The 21,871-nt window shown below is 49.6% G+C and overlaps 2 protein-coding genes across 2 annotated transcripts in view; one reads left to right on the top strand and one right to left on the bottom strand.

Moving 5' to 3' along the window:
* The window catches only part of Farp2 (FERM, ARH/RhoGEF and pleckstrin domain protein 2), a 108,474-nt gene extending 101,103 nt beyond the window's left edge, over window positions 1-7,371 (top strand). Inside the window, exons 22-27 of the mRNA XM_057762832.1 lie at window positions 3,143-3,225; window positions 3,839-3,957; window positions 4,232-4,389; window positions 5,451-5,558; window positions 5,835-5,986; window positions 6,808-7,371. Coding sequence (XP_057618815.1) covers window positions 3,143-3,225; window positions 3,839-3,957; window positions 4,232-4,389; window positions 5,451-5,558; window positions 5,835-5,986; window positions 6,808-6,955 — 768 coding nt within the window. The 3' untranslated portion in view covers window positions 6,956-7,371. The remainder of the gene's footprint in view (window positions 1-3,142; window positions 3,226-3,838; window positions 3,958-4,231; window positions 4,390-5,450; window positions 5,559-5,834; window positions 5,987-6,807) is intronic.
* Window positions 7,372-7,592: 221 nt separating this feature from the next.
* Stk25 (serine/threonine kinase 25) lies at window positions 7,593-20,697 on the bottom strand. Its single transcript, XM_057762833.1, has 12 exons — window positions 20,504-20,697; window positions 20,255-20,340; window positions 14,782-15,012; window positions 13,286-13,342; window positions 12,508-12,616; window positions 11,629-11,786; window positions 11,358-11,543; window positions 11,041-11,186; window positions 10,643-10,757; window positions 10,162-10,233; window positions 8,852-8,988; window positions 7,593-8,223 (listed from the first exon to the last, which is right to left on the bottom strand). Exons 2-12 carry the CDS (start codon window positions 20,282-20,284, stop codon window positions 8,184-8,186), a joined length of 1,281 nt encoding a protein of 426 aa, XP_057618816.1. The 5' UTR covers window positions 20,285-20,340; window positions 20,504-20,697; the 3' UTR covers window positions 7,593-8,183.
* Between the last annotated feature and the right edge of the window lie 1,174 nt (window positions 20,698-21,871).

Raw genomic sequence — 21,871 nt, 5'->3', positions numbered from 1 at the left:
CATGCGAGGGTCTGCTGCTGCAGCATCATGCAGGTTCTACTGCTGCAGCATCATGCAGGTTCTACTGCTGCAGCATCATGCAGGTTCTACTGCCGCAGCATCATGCAGGTTCTACTGCTGCAGCATCATGCGAGGTTCCTCTCTCACTGACTCTACTCTGCTCAGCCTTGAAACATGTTTGTAATATGTGACTCCACTTCGCTGGGTTTAGCAGGGGCCACCTCTGGAAGCCATCCTGGTTGTTTGATGGTTTACTTTTAAAATACACATTCCTGTGAGGGAAAACTGAAACTATAAGCTAAATATCGCTGTGATCACAGCACTCCAGGTTTAGCTGTGGTGACGTGACACGGATTACCACCGTCTATATAAGCTGAGCTCACCCTGAGCGCTCTGTTACAGTCTCTGACTACTGGTGCAGTAGGGGAACCTGGCGACCAGTAGTAAGCTCCAGAGGACCTAACCTAACCTGTCTTTAGGCCAAGTATGGTCTTTCAAGAGTGTATGCCACATTATTGAGCTTCTGTCTCCCAAACATCTTCCAATCCATCCTCACAGGGTCCCATCATGCAAAGCACATGTTGCTCTTAGTGTCTCTGCTCATGGCTGCCCAGCAGTAACACCAGTCAGCTGCTCACAGCGAGTTCTAAATGTGCCCCTGGCCCACAGTACATGAGGGTCATCTCTCTGCCTTCCCCACCTGGGGAGAGGGCACCATTACTTTACTCTCCATTCCCTAATCTTGGCACTTTGGTTTTCTGCAAAATAAGCACTTAGTGTATCTGTTGCTTTGTCTCCATTTTTACACAGTAGGGAAACCTTTCTATAGCAAAGCTGGCTAGTCAACCTTTACAGGTGTGTGTGTGTGTGTGTGTTTGCATGTTTGCCTGTGTGCATGCATGCGTGTACATGTCTATGGGGGTTGTGCATGAGTGTGATAGCCCAGGGGTCAACATTAGGTTCTTTTAGGTTGCTTTCCACCTTATTTTTGAGACAGTTTCTGACTGAACCTAGCACTCACCAGTGTAGTTAGACTGGCTAGCCAGTGGGTTCCAGGGGTCTGTCTGACTGTGTCTCCAGTGCTGGGGACACAGATGCTCATTGCCACACCCAGCTTTTCACATGGGTACTGGGCACCTGAACTCATTTTACTGAACTGAGCCATCTGCTCAGCCCCAGGCCACAAATGCTTTTATCTTATAGTAATTAGCTATTTTAGTTTCTCTATAATTTAGTGAAACTTAAAACTCCATCCTGTGGAGGTGTCTTATTTTGGAATGGCCTTGAAATGTGGAGGGTGGCATTAACTGTTTGTTGAAGGAATGCTGTAGACACGTTGCTGTGGTCAGTCCTTCCCACCTTTCCATGAGAGCTTTATTTTTAGCCCCTTCAGGCTAGACATAACACTGCATTGGCTTTTATTTTGGGGTGTTTTGACAGAGTAGCTCCAGTTGTCCTAGGACTTTGTAGAACAGGCTGACCTCAAACTGACATTGCCTGCCTCTGCCCACCTCCTGAGTGGGGGATTAAAGATGTGTGCCATCACACACAATCCTATTGGCACTTTTTAATGTTTTTTAAGATGTATTTTTATGTATGTTTGGGTATTTACATATGTGTACTGGTGTCCTTGGATACCAGAAAAGGGTGTTGGATATCCTGGAGCTGGAGTTTCAGACAACTGTGAGCCGTCCAAGTGGGTGCTGGGACCCAAACTTTGGTCCCCTGAAGGAACAGCAAGCACCCTTAACTGCTGGGCCATCTCTTCAGTTTCATTTTCCAGTCTGTCTAGAATTTGCTAGATGTAATTGGTTAAGGATTTCATACTTTTTTCTCCATAGAGTCACTTTCCCCATCTTTTGTTGAAGCCTCCATGTTCTCCCTGAACTCCAAGGCTGCCTGCATTGTGTGCCAGCCTCATCTCCCACTCTCCTTATAGCAGGACCTTCCACTCCACTGGTGTTACCCACAGTGGAGAGAGATACTGTGTGAGGGACTACATCCCACCCCATCCTTATCCACACAGGGCCAGCAAGATAGTTCTTCAGATAAAGTGCTTAGTGTGCAAGCTTGACAATTCAAGTTGGGTCTCCTGGAACCCATGGAAAGTGGAAGTAGAAAGCTGACACACTTCTTAGAAATGCATTTAAGTACTCCAAGTAAACTCTGGAGTTGTTTAGACAAATTACATTCCAAAATATCATTGTCATTTCATCTGAAATCACACAAATTTAAATATTAACTTGGAAGACACCACATTCTGTTAAATGACCACCAGGATGCCAATTCAGATCTCTTCTGTCAAGAGTGAAGCTCAGGGAATTTTGTCTTGTGGGTTCTGTATAGGGAACTGTGTATTCTTTGGATCATCTGTAACTGGCAGTCCTCAGGACCAGTGTGTGTCCTTATCTAAGCTATTCAGAGAGAGAGAGAGAGAGAGAGAGAGAGAGAGAGAGAGAGAGAGAGAGAGAGAGAGAGAGAGAGAGAGAGAGAGAGGTTCTCGGCTTGAGAGAAACTTGGTCATGTTAAAACTGTTTCCTTCTTTTGCAGAGAAATCTTTACTTCTATTTACTGTCAGAAATATTAGAAGTGTTGGCAAAGGTGTTCTCAGTCTGTAAAGAAATCACCATTTCTGACCTCTGACAGGATGAATTCTGTTACTAAGGAATTCTGTTATAAACCCATCCTTGCAGTCTTTAAATCCACCTTGCTTGGTGCTAGGACACTTTTGAATATGCTTTTAGGTTTGATTTGGCAATATTTTATCTTGGAATTACTCCACCACATCATCAGTATGATTTGGTTGAGTCAGTATGCAGTGGCTTCCTTGGCTTCAGATAGGGATTTTGGTGCCAGGTTGACAGATTAATTTTCCAAAATGCTCAACATCTTCTTTGCTTGATTTTCAGCTAATAGTGCTGGACCCACCGGTGAGTATTTCAGTGTCTCTAAATGAGACCTCAGTCACTTGGCGGCAGCTCCAGAATGTAGGGACACAAGTGTGCTCCTGCATTTCCCTTGTAGTTATATAGTCTTAGATTGTACAGCCTTCCAAGCCAGCTGCACCTAGTCATTTTGTACATGCCTCAGGCTGTTAGCATCCTCCTTGCCCATGGGGTGTCACCTCTTCTCTTGCCTACAGGTAGAAGAAAGCGACAATGAGTGGTCAGTTCCTCATTGCTTCACCATCTATGCAGCTCAGAAAACGATCGTGGTGGCAGCCAGGTAAGGGCCTTCTTCACGATTCAGTTGAGAACAGGGCCTGCTGCAGGGATGCGGACTTCAGTTACCAGCCTCTAGAGCTTCAGGGGACTCAGCTGTTCCCAGGTTATGCAGGAAGGATTGCTGACATTTGAGGTTTTCAAGAGACCAACCATGGTGCTTATGAGAAGGTGCCTGTGCCCTAGGATTCTTGGCAGTTGGTCTTCTAATGGCAGCAGCGCGCTAGCCCTCAGATAAGGGAAGTACTTACCATGGTGAAAGTCAACTTGGGGCCATAGCAAAGGAGAAACAGGCTTTCTCCTCTCCAGATCAGTGCGTTCTTCAGGTGTAGCTCCTGCTCAGTGAAATCTGTCTTGGCTGGTCCTCTTCCACCAGGAACTGCCACCTTAATCATGAGCCCAATCCAGTCTCGTGTTTCAGCATTGAGACTTTCGGTGCTAAACTCACTAGTTCCAGCACCAAAGGCTGCCTGCTTCTCCAGCTCCTCCTAGCTCACCCTAGGAACGGGCTGGAGAAGGACCCATGGGATGGGCAGGTGCCCAAACCAGACCTGTCTCCTGACACAAAAGGACAGAACTCCAGGCAGAGGCCGTTCACTTGACTTTCTCCTTTACAGCACTCGGCTAGAAAAGGAAAAGTGGATGCAGGACCTGAACACCGCAATCCAGGCAGCCAAGAGTATTGGCGACTCAGCCCCAGTGCTGCTGGGAGGCCCAGTGTGTACTCAGACCCCCAGTGAGTTTTGATTCAAGACACCCCAGGAGAGTCCCTCTGTAGCTCTAAAAACTTCTAGAAATTGCTTTCCTGATCTTGCCCAGCATGTCAAGTCCCATGAGCTTCCCTCCCATACAAGGAAAATAGGTGGCCATGCCCAGGTGGCAGAAGTCTTGGGTTATCCTAGCACCATATGATTTTGTCTGGCTGCTGACTTGGGTACCAAGTGCCTATTTCCCAGAACCTGGAGGACCCTCATGGGTGCATGGTGCCAGGTGTGGCTAACTCTCCCCAGGATCTTCCGATGAGGTCTCTCTGGAGGAATCAGAAGATGTTCGAGGAACCCGGGGCTCCCTGGAAGGGAACAGCCAGCACCGGGCCAACACCACAATGCATGTGTGCTGGTACCGGAACACAAGTGTGTCCAGAGCAGACCACAGTGCAGCTGTTGAGGTATGGCTGTCATGAGCATACGCGTGAGCCCTTCTGCAAGTTTCCTCTACCGGTGCCCAGACAGCTGCCACCTGCCTCCCTCCCCCACTGTCAGAAACCAGTTTAGGGCTCACTGTCTACTCAAGCTTTCTTTGGAAGGGGACTTCACACCAAATGTCTCCTGGTGTCTTGTAAGGGCAGTCATGGCAGAGACAGCAGTGGTGGAATTTGCTGGAAGGCCCACATGTTGCCCCAGGGCAGTACTCTCCCTTTCCCACTTCCCATCCTGGGCTCATGCTCACCCGCATCCCAAGGATTAGTGGTTGTACACATCTGGCTTCACAGAACCTCAAGTTATTCAGCTTACACCTCTACATACCCATTCCTGGACTTACTCCCTTCACGCCCGACTCTAAGGTCTCCATAGCCTCATCCCCACTCTACTGGGCTATGGAGAACTGAAGGCTGTGGGGGTCAGAGCACAGGTCCATAGTGAGACCTGAGATGTCTACAGATCAAAGTAGGTGGGGACCTCTTGGGAAGCTAGGCAGCACATATTAGACACAGGCCCAGAAGACAGGACAGGTCAGTGGGCTGGCTGGCAGGGTCTTCTGCAGTGCTGCACTTAAATGCCCTCCTTCCCCCCATAATTCCAAACTTGGTTCAAGGTGTCATCACCATCCTCATCTTGTTCTCATGTAGGTTTGCAAATGTATGCTTTCATCGGGAAACTAACTTATCTATCAGAAAGAGAAGTCTCGTACACTTAAGTGTCTGGGACACCGGTTCCCAGACTAACATCCTGTTGTCAGGTCTTAAGTATGCACAAACCATGCTGATAAAAAACGCTAAGCATCAGCTGGGCAGTGCTGGCAACACTTAAAATCCCAGCACTTGGGAGGCAGATCTCTTGAGTTTGAGGCCAGCCTGGTCTACAGAGGGAGTTCCAGGCCAGCCAGGGCTACACAGAGAAGCCTTGCTGAGCACGCAGATCTGGTAGGTGTCAGGGTCATGAAGCTGGTGACAGCTGCTGAGCAAGGATTATGGTGACAGCAAAGTGCTTTTGCCTTTTCTACTGACAGAACCAGCTTTCGGGATATCTGCTGAGAAAGTTCAAGAACAGCAACGGCTGGCAGAAGCTCTGGGTGGTCTTTACCAACTTCTGTTTGTTCTTCTATAAAACCCATCAGGTATGTTGAGCCTAACTGGAGTCTAGGCACAGAGTACACGACACATCTGCTTATCTATTTCCTCCTCACAGTCTGGTGCCGATTCCACCATTACAACACCTTTTCTATGGAAATGGAATTAGCCTTTCTTACCTGCGGGTCCCTCTGTACAAACTACCATTTCCTTGGGAGAACCACTGGTAGCGAGTAAAGGGCTGGGGGGCACCACAGAATAATGGGCCCTGAGTGCAGAACTGCACCCCAACACCCAGTGACCCTGTTCCTGTGCTGTTCCAGGATGACTACCCCCTGGCCAGTCTCCCACTGCTGGGTTACAGTGTGAGCCTCCCCAGGGAGGCTGACAGCATCCACAAAGACTACGTTTTCAAGCTCCAATTCAAATCTCACGTCTACTTCTTCCGGGCTGAGAGCAAGTACACATTTGAAAGGTGATTCTGCTATGCTTCTTCTGTTCATTGCCAATAACAGAGCCAGAGGCAAACTTCCCAGTTCCCAGGAAACTAGGGTCAAATAATGCTTGCAGGGTTTTGCTTTCAGTGTATGTTCATGTTTGTATGCGGGCACTAGTGTACATACACACATATATGCATACATATAGTGACCAAAGTATAACTTCAGGAAACATCCTTTTTATTTTTTTTTTAATTTTATGTACAGTGGTGTTTTGCGCTCATGTATTTCTGTGGGAGGGTGTCGGATCCCCTGGAACTGGAGTTACAGTTGTGAGCTGCCATGTGGGTGCTGGGAATTGAACCCAGGTCCTCTGGAAGAGCAGCCTGTGCTCTTAACTACTGAACCATCTCTCTAGTCCCCCCTCCTTTTATTAAATTTTTTTATTGTGGGGGTTATGGGCACATGCACCACTTGTATGTGGAGGCAAGAAGACAACTTTGTGGGGTTGGCTCTCTCCATGTACCAACAGTGTGTGAGTTCTGGAGATGGAACTCGGGCTGCCAGGCTTGGCAAGTGCTGCTACCTGCTAAGGCACCGCATTGGCCCCATCTACCTTGTTTGAGACAGGTGTCTCACTTGGGGGCTCACTGATGAGGCTAGGCTGGCTAGCCACCAGTAAATCCATCGCTACCTCCTCAGTGCTAGAGTTACAAGTGCACATCACACCTGGCTTTTACTCAGGTACTAGGGGTAAAACTGAGTTCATGACTGAGTATTGAGAACTCTACTAACTAGCTGTACTTATCATTCTTGGGAAGGTAAGTGAATATATGCCACTGGTGTGACCTTTCTACAGGTGGATGGAAGTCATTGAAAGGGCCAGCAGCTCACCGGAGAGACCCCCAAGCTTCACTCAGGACTGCTCACATCTCTCTCCAGGGCTGGAGGCAGAGATCAGAGGGAAGGAAGAATGTCCTTCGGGTTGCATGGACAAGAACCTATAACCAAGGCTTTCAGGGAGTGTAGGTATCGCCCCCAGAGCTGAGCAACCAGAGCCGTCCTTCCACAGATGAAGGTGGCACTGACCCTAGAATGAGCCTTCAGACCTCCAGGAGGGGTTCATGATGGCTGCGGGACATGTCTAAGATCCACGAAAAAGAAATGAGGGTCCTCTGCTGAGGACTGGCCCCAAACACAGGACAGGACTGGATGCTTCTACTTCTACCTGTAGCACCAATAGCCAACTTCACATTGCCTTAGACAGCACTATACTCAGGCTTATGTGATAACCTCAGGGTTAGCCTCCAGATATAGCGAAACAAGAGAAGGGCAAAAACTACTCTGGTTCCCATTCCACATACCATCTAGACAAGCAGAAACCAAAGACCCCACCACCAGGGCCTGGGAGGGAGGGTGGCTCCTCTTACTAGTTCCCGGTATTTCTCATCAAGTAGGTCAGGCCTATGACTCCTGTTCACTTATGTGACTTATAAATAAAAGGACATATCCCCACCCACCAGCATCCCCTCTGCCTTACTTTGTTCTCCAGCAGGCCAAAGGAAACTGTCAGATTATATACCAACATTTAGAAAGGACACTAGCTAAGAGGCTACAGAAACCCCATCTGGCCAGGCTCCATCATCAGAATGTCTCCAATCCAGGTCTTTATTGAAATGGTAGGGCTTTCAATGCTCTATGAAAACTAATGCTTACTGTCAGAATACTTAGCAAGTTCAATTTTCTTTAAAAAAAAAAAAAGGGGGGGGGGTGCAAAATATTCTGAACGATTTGAGTACTCATGAGAACACACAGTACCTGAACTGACACCAAATTATGACCATCTTGGACCCTATGAGCCCCCGAGACACTATCCCTGGTGGAGGGTGAGAGCCAGAGTTGCCCAACAGTTGCTTTGATCCTTAGTCTAGCAGCTGCAGGACCAAAGATTCTGGAAGGTCACCCCAGCTTCCCAAATTGCTACCCAGTTCTTCAAGGGCCCTGGCTACCTACTGTAGCGTCGGCCAACCCAGGAGGAGAGCACAGGTGTCGAGTGCTGCTGTGCAGGGCAGCACACTATGGTGGGCAGAAGGAAGGTGACCTGGCTGGTGAAGCCTACAGGCTGGCAGATCTTTGCAGCTGCAGCACAGTACACGAAGGTTTCCAAGTCAGTCCTTTTAGAGCTCAAAACAAAACGCATTCTTCTCCCTCTCTATGAAGAGCAGTGCATCCAGTTCAGCGTGTAGACGTCAGGTGGTTCCGGCTGTGTGAGAACCTGGAAGTGGAAGGTACCATTACTGTCCTGGGCATGTATTTGAGCAGCACCTCACAAGCCTCTCAGATGTGCAGTTCACAGCATCTCACAAGATGTCCTCAGTGCTGACTAGACCAAACCCTGGGGCTCCTAACAACCCCCAGGGTGGGTCTCTTAGTACATAAGGACAGGATCCAGAGGAAATGGGAGAAGAAACAGGTACAGCTGCCTCTAACAGCCTTGGAACCCCGAGTCTGTGGAGCTGCCAAGGAAGGGCTAGTGTCTGCCCTGTCCCTTCACGGGCATGAGTCAGCTCAGGGTTCCCCATCAACAGTAGACAAGTCCTTGGCTTACAGAGTACCCATGCTGTTCCTGGGCATAGGACTCTAGGAAGCCACCAAGTAGAAAGGTCAGAATCCATTCTGTGCAACTCTGTCCAGACACTGCCTGAGACTGAGGTCCGACCTTGATGTGGTTCAAAGCCACAAGTGGCCCATTTGCCTCTCCCTCTCTTAACTCCAAAGGCACAAATGAGAGAGTATGCTAACAGTAAAAAAGGAGGACCAAACCAGCTGCTCCCAAGAATGAGTCCCAGGCTTTGTTTTGTGTTCAGTTCCCCCATGGAAATTCCTCAGGGCACTGTGCTCACCTCTGTACACGCTCCACCAGGTGCACCATCAGCTTGTCTGAGATGCCAGGACAGGACTCCTCAGCCAGGCTGAAGGCGTTCTCTAGCTCCTCCAGGGCACCCACGCTCCCACCGCTCTGCTTGTGCTTCTCTTTGAGCTGTAGAGAGAACATGGACCGTTTAACTGGCATCTGACCTGAGACCCACATTTGGAAGACCTACAGAAAGCAAGGCAGCACTTTGTATGGCCCTGTTGACGGGGGCTCTCCTCTCCCCTGACTAGGGTTCTCAAAAGGTCAGAACAAACGGCTTCTCCAGGATGAAGTTCAGTAAGTCAAATTAGGTGGATCAGTCTAACTTACAAATTAGTACAGTAACCCAGAGCACACTACAAGGATGCTGACGGACATCCCAGATCAGACTACAGAGCGTTGATAACCACTTTCGGGACCTCCTCCCTTGATAGTACTTTTACTTAAGAAGCCCTTTCTTGGCCCTGGGCAACACTGCATGTTGCCCATAACAGCCCTAAGTGGCTGTTTCCTACTCTGGCTAGGGTCACTGCCAAACCCTACTCTACCCACTGTCCTCAGGGAGATGGCTATTTCTATTCACCTGTATCCTGCACTCCCTCCCTGGGCTCCAGGTGCTGTTGTTACCCACAGGGGTGGGAAGATAGGCCTACCCCTACTGCCTGACCTTCACATCCATGTGTGAGCACTCATTCCTGGCTGCACTGTGTGTTTTTGTTTGTTTTGTTTTTTGAGACGGCTTCTCTGTTTAATAGCCCTAGCTGTCCTGGAAACTTGCTTTGTAGACTAGGCTGGCCTCAAACCCAAAGATCCACTTGCCTCTGTCTGGGAATAAAGGTGTGCGCCACCACACCCAGCTTGCTGCACTGTATTTCTAATGATGGCTTTGACTTCTCTCAGCAGGTACCAGTGACATAAGGTCAAGTGGCCACCAAGGAATCACCTCCCTGGCCTAGGACTGACCCAGCATCAACAGTTCTTTGTCCTCCTCCACAGAAGAACCATGTGGTAGTTGCACACTGAAAAACACACTAGTACTGTAATGCCAGACAACCTTAGCAAGTCTGGGAACACAAAAGGACTCTGGCCAGGTCAGTTCTTCCTGGTGGTTTATGGTCCTTCCAGCTAAGAAACTAGACCCACAAGCCTGCGCATAACCAGCTGCAACAGACCCAGAAATCAAATGGATAAAGCCCGGGCACAGGGCCCACTAGAACACCACTCCATGCCTCTGCAGGGAGCACTTATAACGAACAAAGCTACTACCCCACGTGACCTTAGGCTCACCCCAACTCTCACCTCTCCAAAGACAGGCCGGACTAGCGTGGACAAGCACTGGGACCTTGGCTGTCTCTTGATAGGTTCAGCAGACTGCAATGGGAAAGCAGGGATTGGGTACATGGAGGAGATAAGAGAGGCTCCCTTCTCTGTCTCCTCAATCTCTGGCTTACGCTGACAGAGTATATACACCAGGGGTCAACTCCCAAACTACAAGCCATCAGTTCTCATCACGCCCACACCTAAGCACAGAAGACCCAGGTTTCAGCATGATTCTTAGTTAGCTCAATACCACTCTAAGCTTAGGAACCACCTGCTCTACACTGTCCTTCCCAGACCCCAGATAATGAGTTTTAAAATAGCCCTAGGTCAAGGGCACTTTGGAGCTGACCTCCTCAAAGCCTGGTACTCAGACTGCATGCAGTCCCTATCTGCTTCCCCCAGGAAGTTGAGGCAGGGCTGGTACATATGGGCCATGCTCTGGCCCAGGGTATGAACAGACCTTCTGTGAGCTGTGCAGGGCAGTCCCTTTGTGCAGCTTGCTATGTGGACTTGGCCGGATGGTTGGGGGAAACGTCCAGATGGGACCCTGCTCCCCATCCTCAGCCTCGCCATCACTAAAGAGGATAAAGAATCAGAAGAGCTGATGGAGACAGGGCTGGAAGTAACCATCGTACCAATTACATCTTATTTCTCTGAGGTAGCCTCTTGGCCTAGGCTGTCCCAGGCTGCCGCATCTAGGTGATAGTTAAAAGGTCCTGTTCTTCAGCATGAAAGTTCCCTGCCCAATATCAGTCAGTCCCCACCCTAGCAACTAACTCTAAGTCTGCCTCTGGAGGAGACCTCCGCTGGCATCAAAGCACCCAGGGAGCCCTTTAGAACAACAACAAAAGGCCCTACATGTCAGAATCCTCAGAACTGGACTCCTCGCCATGCCCCTCAGACTTCCAGCGCTTGTAGCGGTCAATGAGTTCAGTGAGAAAGGAGGTCTTCTTGGTGTAGCGTGTGATGAATTTGTGCTTCAGGAGCTCCTTGGCAGTGGGTCGCTGCCAGGAAGATAGTCAGAGCTGAGTTCCACCCTCACAGTGAACACAAGGCAGGGCATGTAGGGATATGAAGGCTGGGCCCTGTCTTACCCCAAATAAGCATCCTCCCTTCATAAGATTCCCCAAGACCCTCAGCTGCCTGGGGGAGGGGGAAGTGGAGATAAGCCTTACGAATCGTGGGTCCTTATTGAGGCAGGCCTCTACAAACTCCTTGAAGGGTTTACTGTGATGGCCCTCCAACGTGGGTGGGTTATTCTTGGGAATCAAGAACAGGACTCGCATAGGGTGGAGGTCAGAGTTTGGCGGCTCCCCCTTGGCCAGCTCGATGGCTGTGATGCCCAGGGACCAGATGTCAGCCTAGACAGGTATCACACAGGACAGTTGCTGCATGTAACATTTTGGGCTGGTGGCAGTGTACTCCCACCTCCCACCCAGAACTCACCTTAAAGTCATAAGCAGACTGCTTGATAACCTCAGGTGCCATCCAGAAGGGAGTACCCACAAATGTGTTCCTCTTGATTTGTGTGTCTGTGAGCTGCCCAGCCACACCGAAGTCTGCCAGCTTCACATCACCCTGCTCCGAGAGCAGCACGTTGGCAGCTGCTCAATACAGGACAGGTGGGCATCATCCTTGGCTCCAAGAGCCCGCCCCAAGTAGCCCTGCATGCAACTCCTTGATGAATCATGGGATCCCTGGCCCCTGGGGATAGTAGCAGGGATGTCTTGGGACCTCAGTTTTTCTTGCCACTGTGGGCCAGCAGGCCACTGCTGACAGAAGCAGGCAAGCTGGGGGACCTACAGGAGTAGTCCTATCTTTGCTCCAGGGCTTCCCTGTTTGCCTTTTCTGACAAACCCCAACAAAGGTGACATCCGCATCACATCTAATCATAGTGACCTTAACCAAAGGGTACAGCTAACATGGGCTAGTCAGGAACTCCATCACTCTGTCCACAGGTGGTGGGCTGGCCCAGCTTTGTGAGTCCTCATCAGGACTGGACCACACCTGATGCTGAGTCAAGGCTTTTGCCATGTACTAGGTACACAACTGGTTTCCTTCACATACATGAAGACTGAGACTAGGAAGGTTTTCCAAGGCTTGGGAAGTAGCTCAGCAGCAGAATGTTTGCTCAGCGTGCACAATCCCCTAGCTTCCATCCTCAGTGTGGCCATTTAAAAGGGCGGTAAAAACACACACCCCAGTTCCCAGGTGGTAGAGGGCTCCCCACATCCCATGCCCTCAGGCACCACAATCTACTGGTTCTACATGCCCATCTCTTTCTAGGTCATGAGCAGAACTGCAACCATGCCCACCCCGTGGGACCTTTGATATCTCTGTGGATCTTGCGCTCTGAGTGCAGATAATCCAAGCCCTTCAGAATCTCCCGCAAAATGGTGGCAATATAGGTTTCCTCCAGTGGACCAGGTTTTAGCTGAAGAAAGACATCAGGGAAGAAGAACCTCGGTTGTAGCTACGATACCCACACCACCACGGCTCTGTAGCTCCACCACCCACCAACTTCTGAGTCCTTGCACAAGGCTTTTGTGTTCCTTCATTCTGGAAGTTTCAGCTGTCAGGGATAATGAGGGAAGGAGAAGTGGGGTGACAGGCTTTTTCCAGAGGCTGCGTGGTGGTGCACACCTTTAATCCCAGCACTTGGGAGGCAGAGGCTGGCAGATATTGAAGACCAGCCAGGTCTACAGAGTGAGTTCCAGGACAGCCAAGGCTGTTAAACCTGGCTGAAACCCTGTCTTAAACTAAAAAAAACAAAAACAAGCTATTTTTATCTTTTCTGTCATTATAAAGATAAGAACAGGTTGTTAACCATGACCCTGACCCTCTTATTTGGGAGTTCTAACCTTGCCTATGCCCCCAGGCCAGTAGAGGTCCAAGACCTCTTTCACCATCAATCAGGGCAAGATAACCAGTAATTTGTTTTGGGAATTGACAATTCCTGATTAACATCTAAAGCACTAAGTCAGTAGACAGGTAGCCTGAGAAAGCCCACAAGCCTAAGAGTTTGCAGAGCAGTGGCCCCTGGGGCACTGGAAGACACCACAACCCCCACAGCAAGTTGCTCATTGCTTGAGCTTGATCTTACCAGGTCCAGTGCAGAGCCGCCACCCAGGTACTCCATGATAATCCACAGCTTGGTGCTCTGGGAGCAAAGAAACATGTCAGTGCCTGCGCAGCCAATGAAGGAGGCATACCCAAGAGTGGAGTCCACAGGCCAACCCCTCTACCTCCACCAAAAGATGTCAGCTAGGGGCTCAGCCTACTATGTCAGCAACTACACCAGCTAGTTCCTACCAGGAACCCAAATAGGAAAGGGTTCAAGGTAGTAAATGCTTATAATCCCAACACTTGAGAGGAGCTGAAGTTCAAGGTCAGACGAGGCTACAAAACCTTGTGTATTTTTTTTTTCTTTTCTTTTTGGAGGGGGGGGATTCAAGACAGGGTTTCTCTCTGTAGTTTTGGAGCATCCTGGAACTCACTTTGTAGACCAGGTTGGCCTCAAACACAAAGAGGTTTGTCTGCCTGCCTCCCAAATGCTGGGATTAAAGACGTGTGCCACCACCGCCTGGCTTAAGACCTTGTTTTTTTAAAAAGGGAAAGAAGGGATAGAGAGATGTCTTGGCAGGTAAGAGCACTTGATGCTCTTCCAGAAGACCCAAGTTTAATTCCCAACACCAGCATCATATGGCTCACAAAGGGCTTTAACTCTAGTTCCAGGTGGATCCAACACCCTCTTCTGGCCTCCTCAGGCACACGTGCACACTCATGTGCACATACCCCCACCTGGCACATATAGGTAAAAGTAATAATAAAAAATTAATATTCTTAAAAGGAGGTCCAAGTCAATCATGGTGGTGTATGCCTTTAATCCCAGCACTAGAGAGGAAGCAGCAGGAGGGTATGTGTGAGTTTAAGGCCAGCCTGGTCTGCACAATGAGACTCAGAACTACACAGAGAGACCCTGCTTCAAAACAAAAACAACAACTACAAAAAGACACTTACACACTAAAACCCAAACCAAAAAAAAAAAAAAAAAAAATAGAGGCCTATAAGTGGTGGCATACACTTTAATTCAGCACTTAGAGTTTGAGGCCAGCCGGGTCTACATAGACAACACCCAGGGTGAGGGGCAGGAGAAAAGGTCTCACTGACTACCCAGCTACCATACCTCTGGTACAGGCACCTGGTGGACAGACCAAGTCCTAAGAGCAGTAGCTAAGTCTACTTCAATAGTCCAAGTGCCCTCCTTGCAGGTCCCCAAAGTACTGCCATCAGGGGCCCCTTAGACTGTGCCTAACAGAACCCACAGATAAGAAGACAGCTGGTTGCCAACTGACCCTTGCAGATTGGCACTTCTCAAGAGAACAGACTTTTTTTGTGACTCTGAGCTATGGGGTGGGAGTGGGGGGCCCTCTTTGCCCTTCCAGAGGAATTCCCATGTGCCCAGCAGTGCCTTTCTCTGCTCTTCTCTACCCTTGGGTACAAATTAATCCCTCTGGAAACAAAGGAGAAAACATGTCACAGAATCTTCAGAGTTCTCCACCCCCAGCCACTACAGATGCCCCTCCACCTTGCAGATACCTTCAGGTAGGAGCCGAAGTAGCGGGTGATGTAAGGACTATCACACTGGCTGAGCACAGTGATCTCTTGTTGGATGTCCTCGATCTCATCCTCTGCCTCTTCCAGGTCAATGATTTTGATGGCCACCACCTCCTTGGTGTGGTTGTCGATGCCCTTGTACACCTCCCCAAACGAGCCCTTGCCAATGCGGTCAAGCTTGGTGAAGAGTTCCTCTGGGTCCACACGAGAGTGCTATTGAAGCCAACAGGGACAGAATGTTGAGACAGAGCACGGACAACACCCACCAGAAGAAATACTAGAAGGGGGCTACTCTGCTGACTGAGGGCATGGCCACTGCAAGGAGCTAAAGGGAAGGGAACTCATGTCAATTCTTTTCCAGCTTTTATCTGAACCCTTATTCAGAAAACCTAAACTCTGCACTCTCCAAGAATCACTTTATTCAATAGATTTGATACAGTGAATCAAATATATCTATAGACTCAACTCACATATATCTATAGACTCAAATGTAGACTATAAGCCTTAGGTAATAGCACATCTCAAAGTGCCCTCATCAGTTGTCTAACAGTGAGCTGGGCCAAGACCTAACAGAAATGACAGATAGGAACGTATATGTGTGTGTAACAGAGTATTTTAAAACTCATTTTACTATAAATCTAAAACTGTTCTTAAAAAAAAAAAATGTGTGCTGGGGTCTGGAAAGATGGCTTGGTGGTTAAGAGCACACATGCTGCTTTTGCAGAAAATTGGAACTCAATTCTCAAAACCGCCTACAATTCCAGCTCCAGGGGTATCTGAGGTCTCTGGCCTTGGGGAATACCTGCACGCACATGTACATACCGCCCCCATATTTTAAAAATAAAATTTGGCTGTGCATGGTGGTGCACACCTTTAGTCCCAGCACTTAGGAGGCAGAGGCAGGTGGATCTCCAAGTTCGAGGCCAGCATCATCTATAGAGCTAGTTCCAGGACAGCTAGGGATACACAGAGAAACCCTGTCTCAAAAAAAGAAAAAAAAAAAAACCCAAAAAACAAAACTAGAGAGAGAGAGATTAAAATTTAGCACAAGCTAACATGTTTTCCACACTTCGAAAAGCTACACCCATTAAAGTACTGCTCTACTTCCAAATCAGTCCTCTAGCAAGCTACACCCCCAGACTAGCACTGAGTTAAACACTTCCTCAGATGCTTGATTCTAGATACTAAACACAGACAGCGCCCTTGATGGCTCTTACGAGTTAATAAAAAAGAATTTATCATTGCTGAACCAACAGTGTTGAAGATACCTGGTTTAAATACCAGTACACTACAAGTAAAGAACCAGGATGGCAAAGGTATGTCCTCTGTCCAAACCACACTACAGCGTTTGAACCAGGGCTGCCTCCGGGAACAGAGATGTTCCTGGGCTGCACAGAAAAGGACAGAAGCAGAAAAGCTTCTCCCAGCGCCATCAATGAGTGTCCCCTGCCTGTGATATCTGGCAGACTCTGGAAAAGAACGTGCTCTCCATACCACTGACTAGCAGGCCCAAGACCTAGAAATGGGAACACTGAAATCATCCAGTTTTTCAACCCTGTGAGGTTTCACCTCCATTAGGAAATGCTCCCCGAAAAGGATGTCCATTAAAAGGAACCAAATATGATTGGTGAGATGGTTTATCTGGTAAAGGCACTTGCCACCGAGACTGAGTTTGATTCCCTAGACCCACATGGTGGAAGAAGAGAACTGACTCCCAAAAGCAGTCTGGTGACCCATACGTACCATGGTCAACACATGGGGAGGTATAGGTTTTTTGTTGTTTTGTTTCTTTAATAGGACTAGGGAAATAAGTCAGTGGCAGAGCATTTGCTTAGCATAACCAAGGCCTGTAGTTCAGCCCCTGGTCCCGCACAGGGTGGTGGGTGCAGGGAGCAAGATACAAAAAGGCAAACCACACTTACTTACAACTGTGGTAAGTACTGATGCTCAAATCCCTCTGTGTTTAGGGAACAGCTTGTCCTAGGTGTTTACCATGTTCCTAAGGAGCCTATTCTCTAAGAATGGCATGTTGCCTGCCTCCCTGAGGCCTAATTGCCCCAGCCTTTTCTCTCCAAGCAAGGCAACTGGTTTCAGAGACCTGACTAACCCCATTTGAGACTTTCCAGAGATATTTCAATCTGAACTTGCCAACTAACTACATTCCTAAAGTTTTTAAGCATAAAAGAAGTAATGTGGAGACACAGAGAACCACACTCCCCAGCCCATTTTCAAGCCGAGCAGAGAGAAGTGTGGAGAAGAGCTCCAGGAACAAGGGCGGTGTCAACACAGGAGCCGCCTCCTCTAAGCAAAGCTGCCTCTGAGAGGCCTGAGTATGTAACACAGCGCCATGCAGTGCCCAGAGCAGGCACTTTGAGCAGACTAGCTGTGGTATCCATATGTACCCTACTGTGGCTAGAGAGATGGCTCAGTGGGTAAGAGCACTCGGGTTTGGTTCCCAACAACCCAGATGATCTCAAGCACTACCCACATGTGGTGTACATACATACATGCATGTACTCACAAACACACACAAAAGTAATTAGACCTATTTTAAAAAAAGAAGAGAAAAATAAAAAGAAGAAGAAGAAGAAGAAGAAGAAGAAGAAGAAGAAGAAGAAGAAGAAGAAGAAGAAGAAGAAGAAGAAGAAGAAGAAGAAGAAGAAGAAGAAGAAGAAAGGAAGGAAGGAAGGAAAAGAAAAGGACCAGGACCAGAAGATGGCTCACTTGTCACCAAACCTGACAACCTGGGTTTGATCCCCTGGACCCACATAGTAGGAGAGAACCAACGCCCATAAGTGGTCTTCTAATATTTACACTGTGGTACATACACACCTACCCATTCATAAATAAATGTAATCTTTGTTTTGTTTTTTTAAAGAAAATGAAAAGGGGGACCAATCCATCTAAAGTGACCCTTCTCGCAGCCTCATCAGAACTGGCAGCCAGACCCTGAGACCAGTTCTCACTTAGCGGCAGTCGATGCTTGGAGCAGATCTGCTGCCTGAAATCCTGAAAGGCCACACTGAGATTTGACCAGACAGAGGAAGCAGAGCACTGCCTGAGATACCTTAGGCTGCACAGGCCAGGGAGTAGTGTTTGCCCCCCAAGCTCTCAGCTTTTCAAGTGAAAAGCCAAGAAAAACTCCTCTAGTGTGGCTGATAAGTCAGACACCTTGGCTGTTCCAAGACTGGCACTGGACCCAAGCCGGGTGAGAACTAAACACTCTGAGCCACGTACTCTCAGCACATTCACCAGTGTGTAGACCACCAATACAGGTGTAAGAGGTCGGTACAAAGGTACCTCAGTCTTCTGCCACCTCCTGTCACTTGATGCCCTGCTCAAAGCCAGTCCTGAAAGCCAGGTGCAGGATAAGGTCCACAGAGCAGACTTTTTTCTGCCTGTTTCTGCTCCAAGAGCCCCTGCAAACACTTCCTTAAACCCTCCTCTTACGACTTAGTCCTACTGTTTCTTCAGCTGCTACTGCTCCACCATGTACATAGTTGTGAGACCCTTGAGAGCCAACTCAAGACTCTAGGAGGTCTAGCTGATGACCTGAGGCTAAAAAGTCTTATCACTGGTTCATCTAGTGCCTGCTAAGCAGCCTGAGAAAACCTGGGTGATGTAGAACCATGACCCAGGCCACCATCCCTCTGATCTCAGGGGCCCCTTTTCCCACTCCTGACAGACACAATGTCCTCCCACACTGCCCAACCACACTGAGGATCCTTAATTGTTCTCCCCTTGGGGAGCCTACAGTCAGAACTGGGTCCACCACAGCAGCCCAAGAAGGGAATCCTCAGGTCATGCATTCATTCACCACTGCCTCAGAATACAGCAGACCCCAAAGCCAGAGTTCTAAGTTTTCTACAAGAAAGGAGGGAACCTCACTCTTCAAAGCCAATGCTTTTTGGATAGCTACATATATGGACCAGCCAGCCTTAGCACAATCAGTATGACAGGAACCTTCCCAGCATGGTCCTAACATTATATTTACATCTTTGAAGCAGCCCTAGTCCCAACCCTAACTGGGACCGCTAGGCAGCATCCTGATCTGGGTGGCTCAGATTTCTCTTCTGGACAGGATGTGCTATGAACCATCACTCAAGCCATTTAACTGGTTCTGTGCAGTTGAGACGATACTCTCCATTTACTCCTAGGGCTGTTATACATGGAGCCTCTTGTGTATCTGCCAACACGCCTGCTGTGTGTCACCCCGCCCCCCCAAAAAGAGGAGCTATCCAATACACATCCTCAACTACCACCACACAGTGCTTGCCCATAATCATCTGGTCCTTCCAGAGATGGACTGGCCAGGTAAAGAGTAATTTAAGGCAAGAGCGCAGGCTATGGATGACAATAGAATCCTTACCACACAAATGGGCATTTTCAAAGGATGCCATGGCAGCCATGTTGAGAGAAAAGAGTCCTACAAAGGTTTGTATTACTTTCAGAAGCCAAATATGTCTAGGCTGGATACAGGCCCCTAAAAAGACAAAAAGGTGCTTTGTCTTTGAGAAAGGTCCCCTAGCCAGCATCCCTCTACTCCCTCACAGTTCACAGCTCCAATGTGTCATCCTGGGACCTACAGGAGCTAAGTCTAAGCCTCTTAAAAATAAACTAGAGGCAGATTTTTCCTCTCAGATGTTATATAATTAGAGGCAAAATGTCAAAAAAAACATATTTAAAATGTGTTAGCTTAATTCAGCAGCAGTTAGCAAGCCGGGGATCCCATCTGTTGACAGCTGGGCCGAACGCCCTACCCAACAACTGAGTAGTCTTCCAGGCTGGTTTGGTTTCCTCCAAGGAGCCCTGCCTCCAGTTCCTGCCCACAAGCAGCGGACGGACGCGCTTCCTGTCTGCACACCCAGTTCTGAAGGATGCAGGGGGAAGGGGGGGGGGAGGCTACTCTGTCCTCAAGAGCTGATTCCCTCGCTGGGCAACTGTCAACCCTAAGTCTAACCAAACCGAGTCCTTAAAAAGCAAATCTCACAGCTAAGCCCAGGAAAACCAGCCACCAGGGCAGTCTGCTCCACTTCACTAACGGCTGTCTGTCACGTTTGCTTTGAAATAACAAAGAGAGAGGGAGAGAAGGGGTCCAGAGAGCAAATCCCCGAGTCCTTGAACCCTATGCCGCCTCATCCTCCATGCCTGTGCGGTTCCGTGCTGGGATTGCATCCCGTTAGCCTAGGAAGGAAAAGCCCATCTTCTGGAGGCGCTCCGAGCCTGGGTCAAGCAGGTCCTGCACCTGTCCACAGCGACTCCTGAGCAGGAGCCGTCACATAGCAGAGGGGCCCCGTGGATCCCGTCTTCCGCCGGCTCGGTCGCACAGGCCACGGTGACCTGGACCCGCAGACGCTCCCCAGGGCACACGGCCTCCGCCCCTCTCCCGCCTGGTGTGGAGAGATCCGCTCCACCGCGAACCGCCAACCCAGGGCACGCCGACGCCCACACTCACCTGGTGCGCGAAGCCCCTGAGGTGAGCCATGTCCCCACTGACCCGACCGGTCCGTTGTAGCCACTCCGCCCGTCCGCCTCAAGCACCTGCGAGAAACCGCAGGCCGCTGGATCAACAGCAGCCCAGGGTCGGGCTCCGTGGAGTCCCTCCACCCGCGACCTCCGGTCCCGAGCCAGGAGCCCACCGACCCGCCCTCAGGGCGTGCCCGGCCTCCCAAACAGCCAGGCGCGGCCCGCTGGCGGCGCCCACCTTCGGGAGGCTCCATCCCGGACTCCCGGCCCCCTTCGCAGTCCCCACGGCGGCTCCCACCGCAGTTCGGTCTCCCGGAACGCCCAGGCCTCCCAACCCGTGAGGTGGAGGCAGCGGCTATGGGCAGGGTGTCGTGGCGAGCGCGAGGCTCTGTGGGACTAGGAGTCCCGCCGCCCGCCGGGTACCCCGGGCCCGCGAAGTTGAGACTACAAGTCCCAGCTGGCTGCGCGGTAGGATGCGGAGTCGCACGGGTACTCTGCGGCCCTGGGGGTTTTAGACTACAAATCCCAGCAGGCCATGCGGTGGGGCGGACAGTGGAGAGGCACTTACACACCACAGATTGGATTGGAACCTTGAGTTGGGTTCTTGCAGGGGCTGACCCACCAGTTAGGCCGCGCAGTGTGCCGAGTACAGCGCATGCGCAGTTGCCCTGAAGTTTTCCAGGCCTTTCAATCCACCTCACTTTCCCCGAAGCTGTTTACGAAGCCTCAGGGCTAGTACTAGTACGGTGGAGTCACGACCCACTTTATCCTCAGAGCCTGGTGCTCTAGCTTTAAACGCAATATACACGCACGCTCACACACGCCTTAGAGAAGTCGCTCAGCACAGCTCATGCCTTGAAGCTCATGCTTCTCCTGCCTCAGTTTCTCTATCTGTAAAGGTGTAATCGTAGGGCCCTAGGACAAGACCGGGTGCTAGAAAGATGTCTGTGGTCCTAGTGAGGTGTCCCTAAGCTGGAAGATGCCCTTCATCCTGTGAAATCAGGTGGAATTCGTCATGAGGGACCAGGTCTGCAGTGTCCGCCTCAGCACAATCTCCTAGTGTGCCACGGGAGGGAGATTTGCCCCGTATCGTGTCCATTCTACAGACTCAACGCCTGTGAAGGCTCCCTGCAAACCCACAGCTTCCCCCTGACTCTCCCACTGTTGAAGGCGTTTTGTTTCTGCTCCCTGGTGGATTTTCTTTCTCTGCACCATCCTGGGGCCTTCTCAAATCTTGCATCCAAGACAGCACCTTGCATCTGACTCTGTTTAATCTCCAAACTTCACTACGTGGTCATTAGGGTGTTCGTTGTGTTACCCGCCTCCCCTGAATAAAGTAGACTTCCTGCAAACACTGGGCCCCATAGAACTATGTCCTGCCAAAGGGGGCAAAGATGTTTATTGCCCCTGAAAGAGACTATCTGTGGTGTGGCCTTCAAGATAGCCTGAGTCCCCTACCTAGCCCTCCTATAGTAAAACCTGGCATTTGGCAAGTCCTACTCTGTTTTTTAAAGACTTATTTCTGGGCATATGTCTGTATGCTACATGTGAATGGTTACTCACCTGTTGCAAGATAATCTTTTTTCTTTTTTCTCTGTAGCTTTGG

The sequence above is a fragment of the Chionomys nivalis genome, chromosome 2 (genome assembly GCF_950005125.1).
Source record: "Chionomys nivalis chromosome 2, mChiNiv1.1, whole genome shotgun sequence".
In the NCBI taxonomy this organism is placed as follows: Eukaryota; Metazoa; Chordata; class Mammalia; order Rodentia; family Cricetidae; genus Chionomys; species Chionomys nivalis.
Note: the sequence above shows the minus strand (reverse complement) of the source record. Positions and strands in the feature narration are given on the sequence as shown.

Bases quoted from the DNA above. Each gene is read 5' to 3' on its own strand.
- Stk25 (XM_057762833.1), bottom strand. From the start codon at position 20,284: ATGGCTCACCTCAGGGGCTTCGCGCACCAG. The intron at 11,544-11,628 runs GTGAGTTCTGGG...ATACCTGTCTAG, and splicing joins AGTCTGCTTATGACTTTAAG to GCTGACATCTGGTCCCTGGG. The intron at 10,758-11,040 runs GTAGGGCCTTTT...TATCCTCTTTAG, and splicing joins AGTTCTGAGGATTCTGACAT to TGATGGCGAGGCTGAGGATG.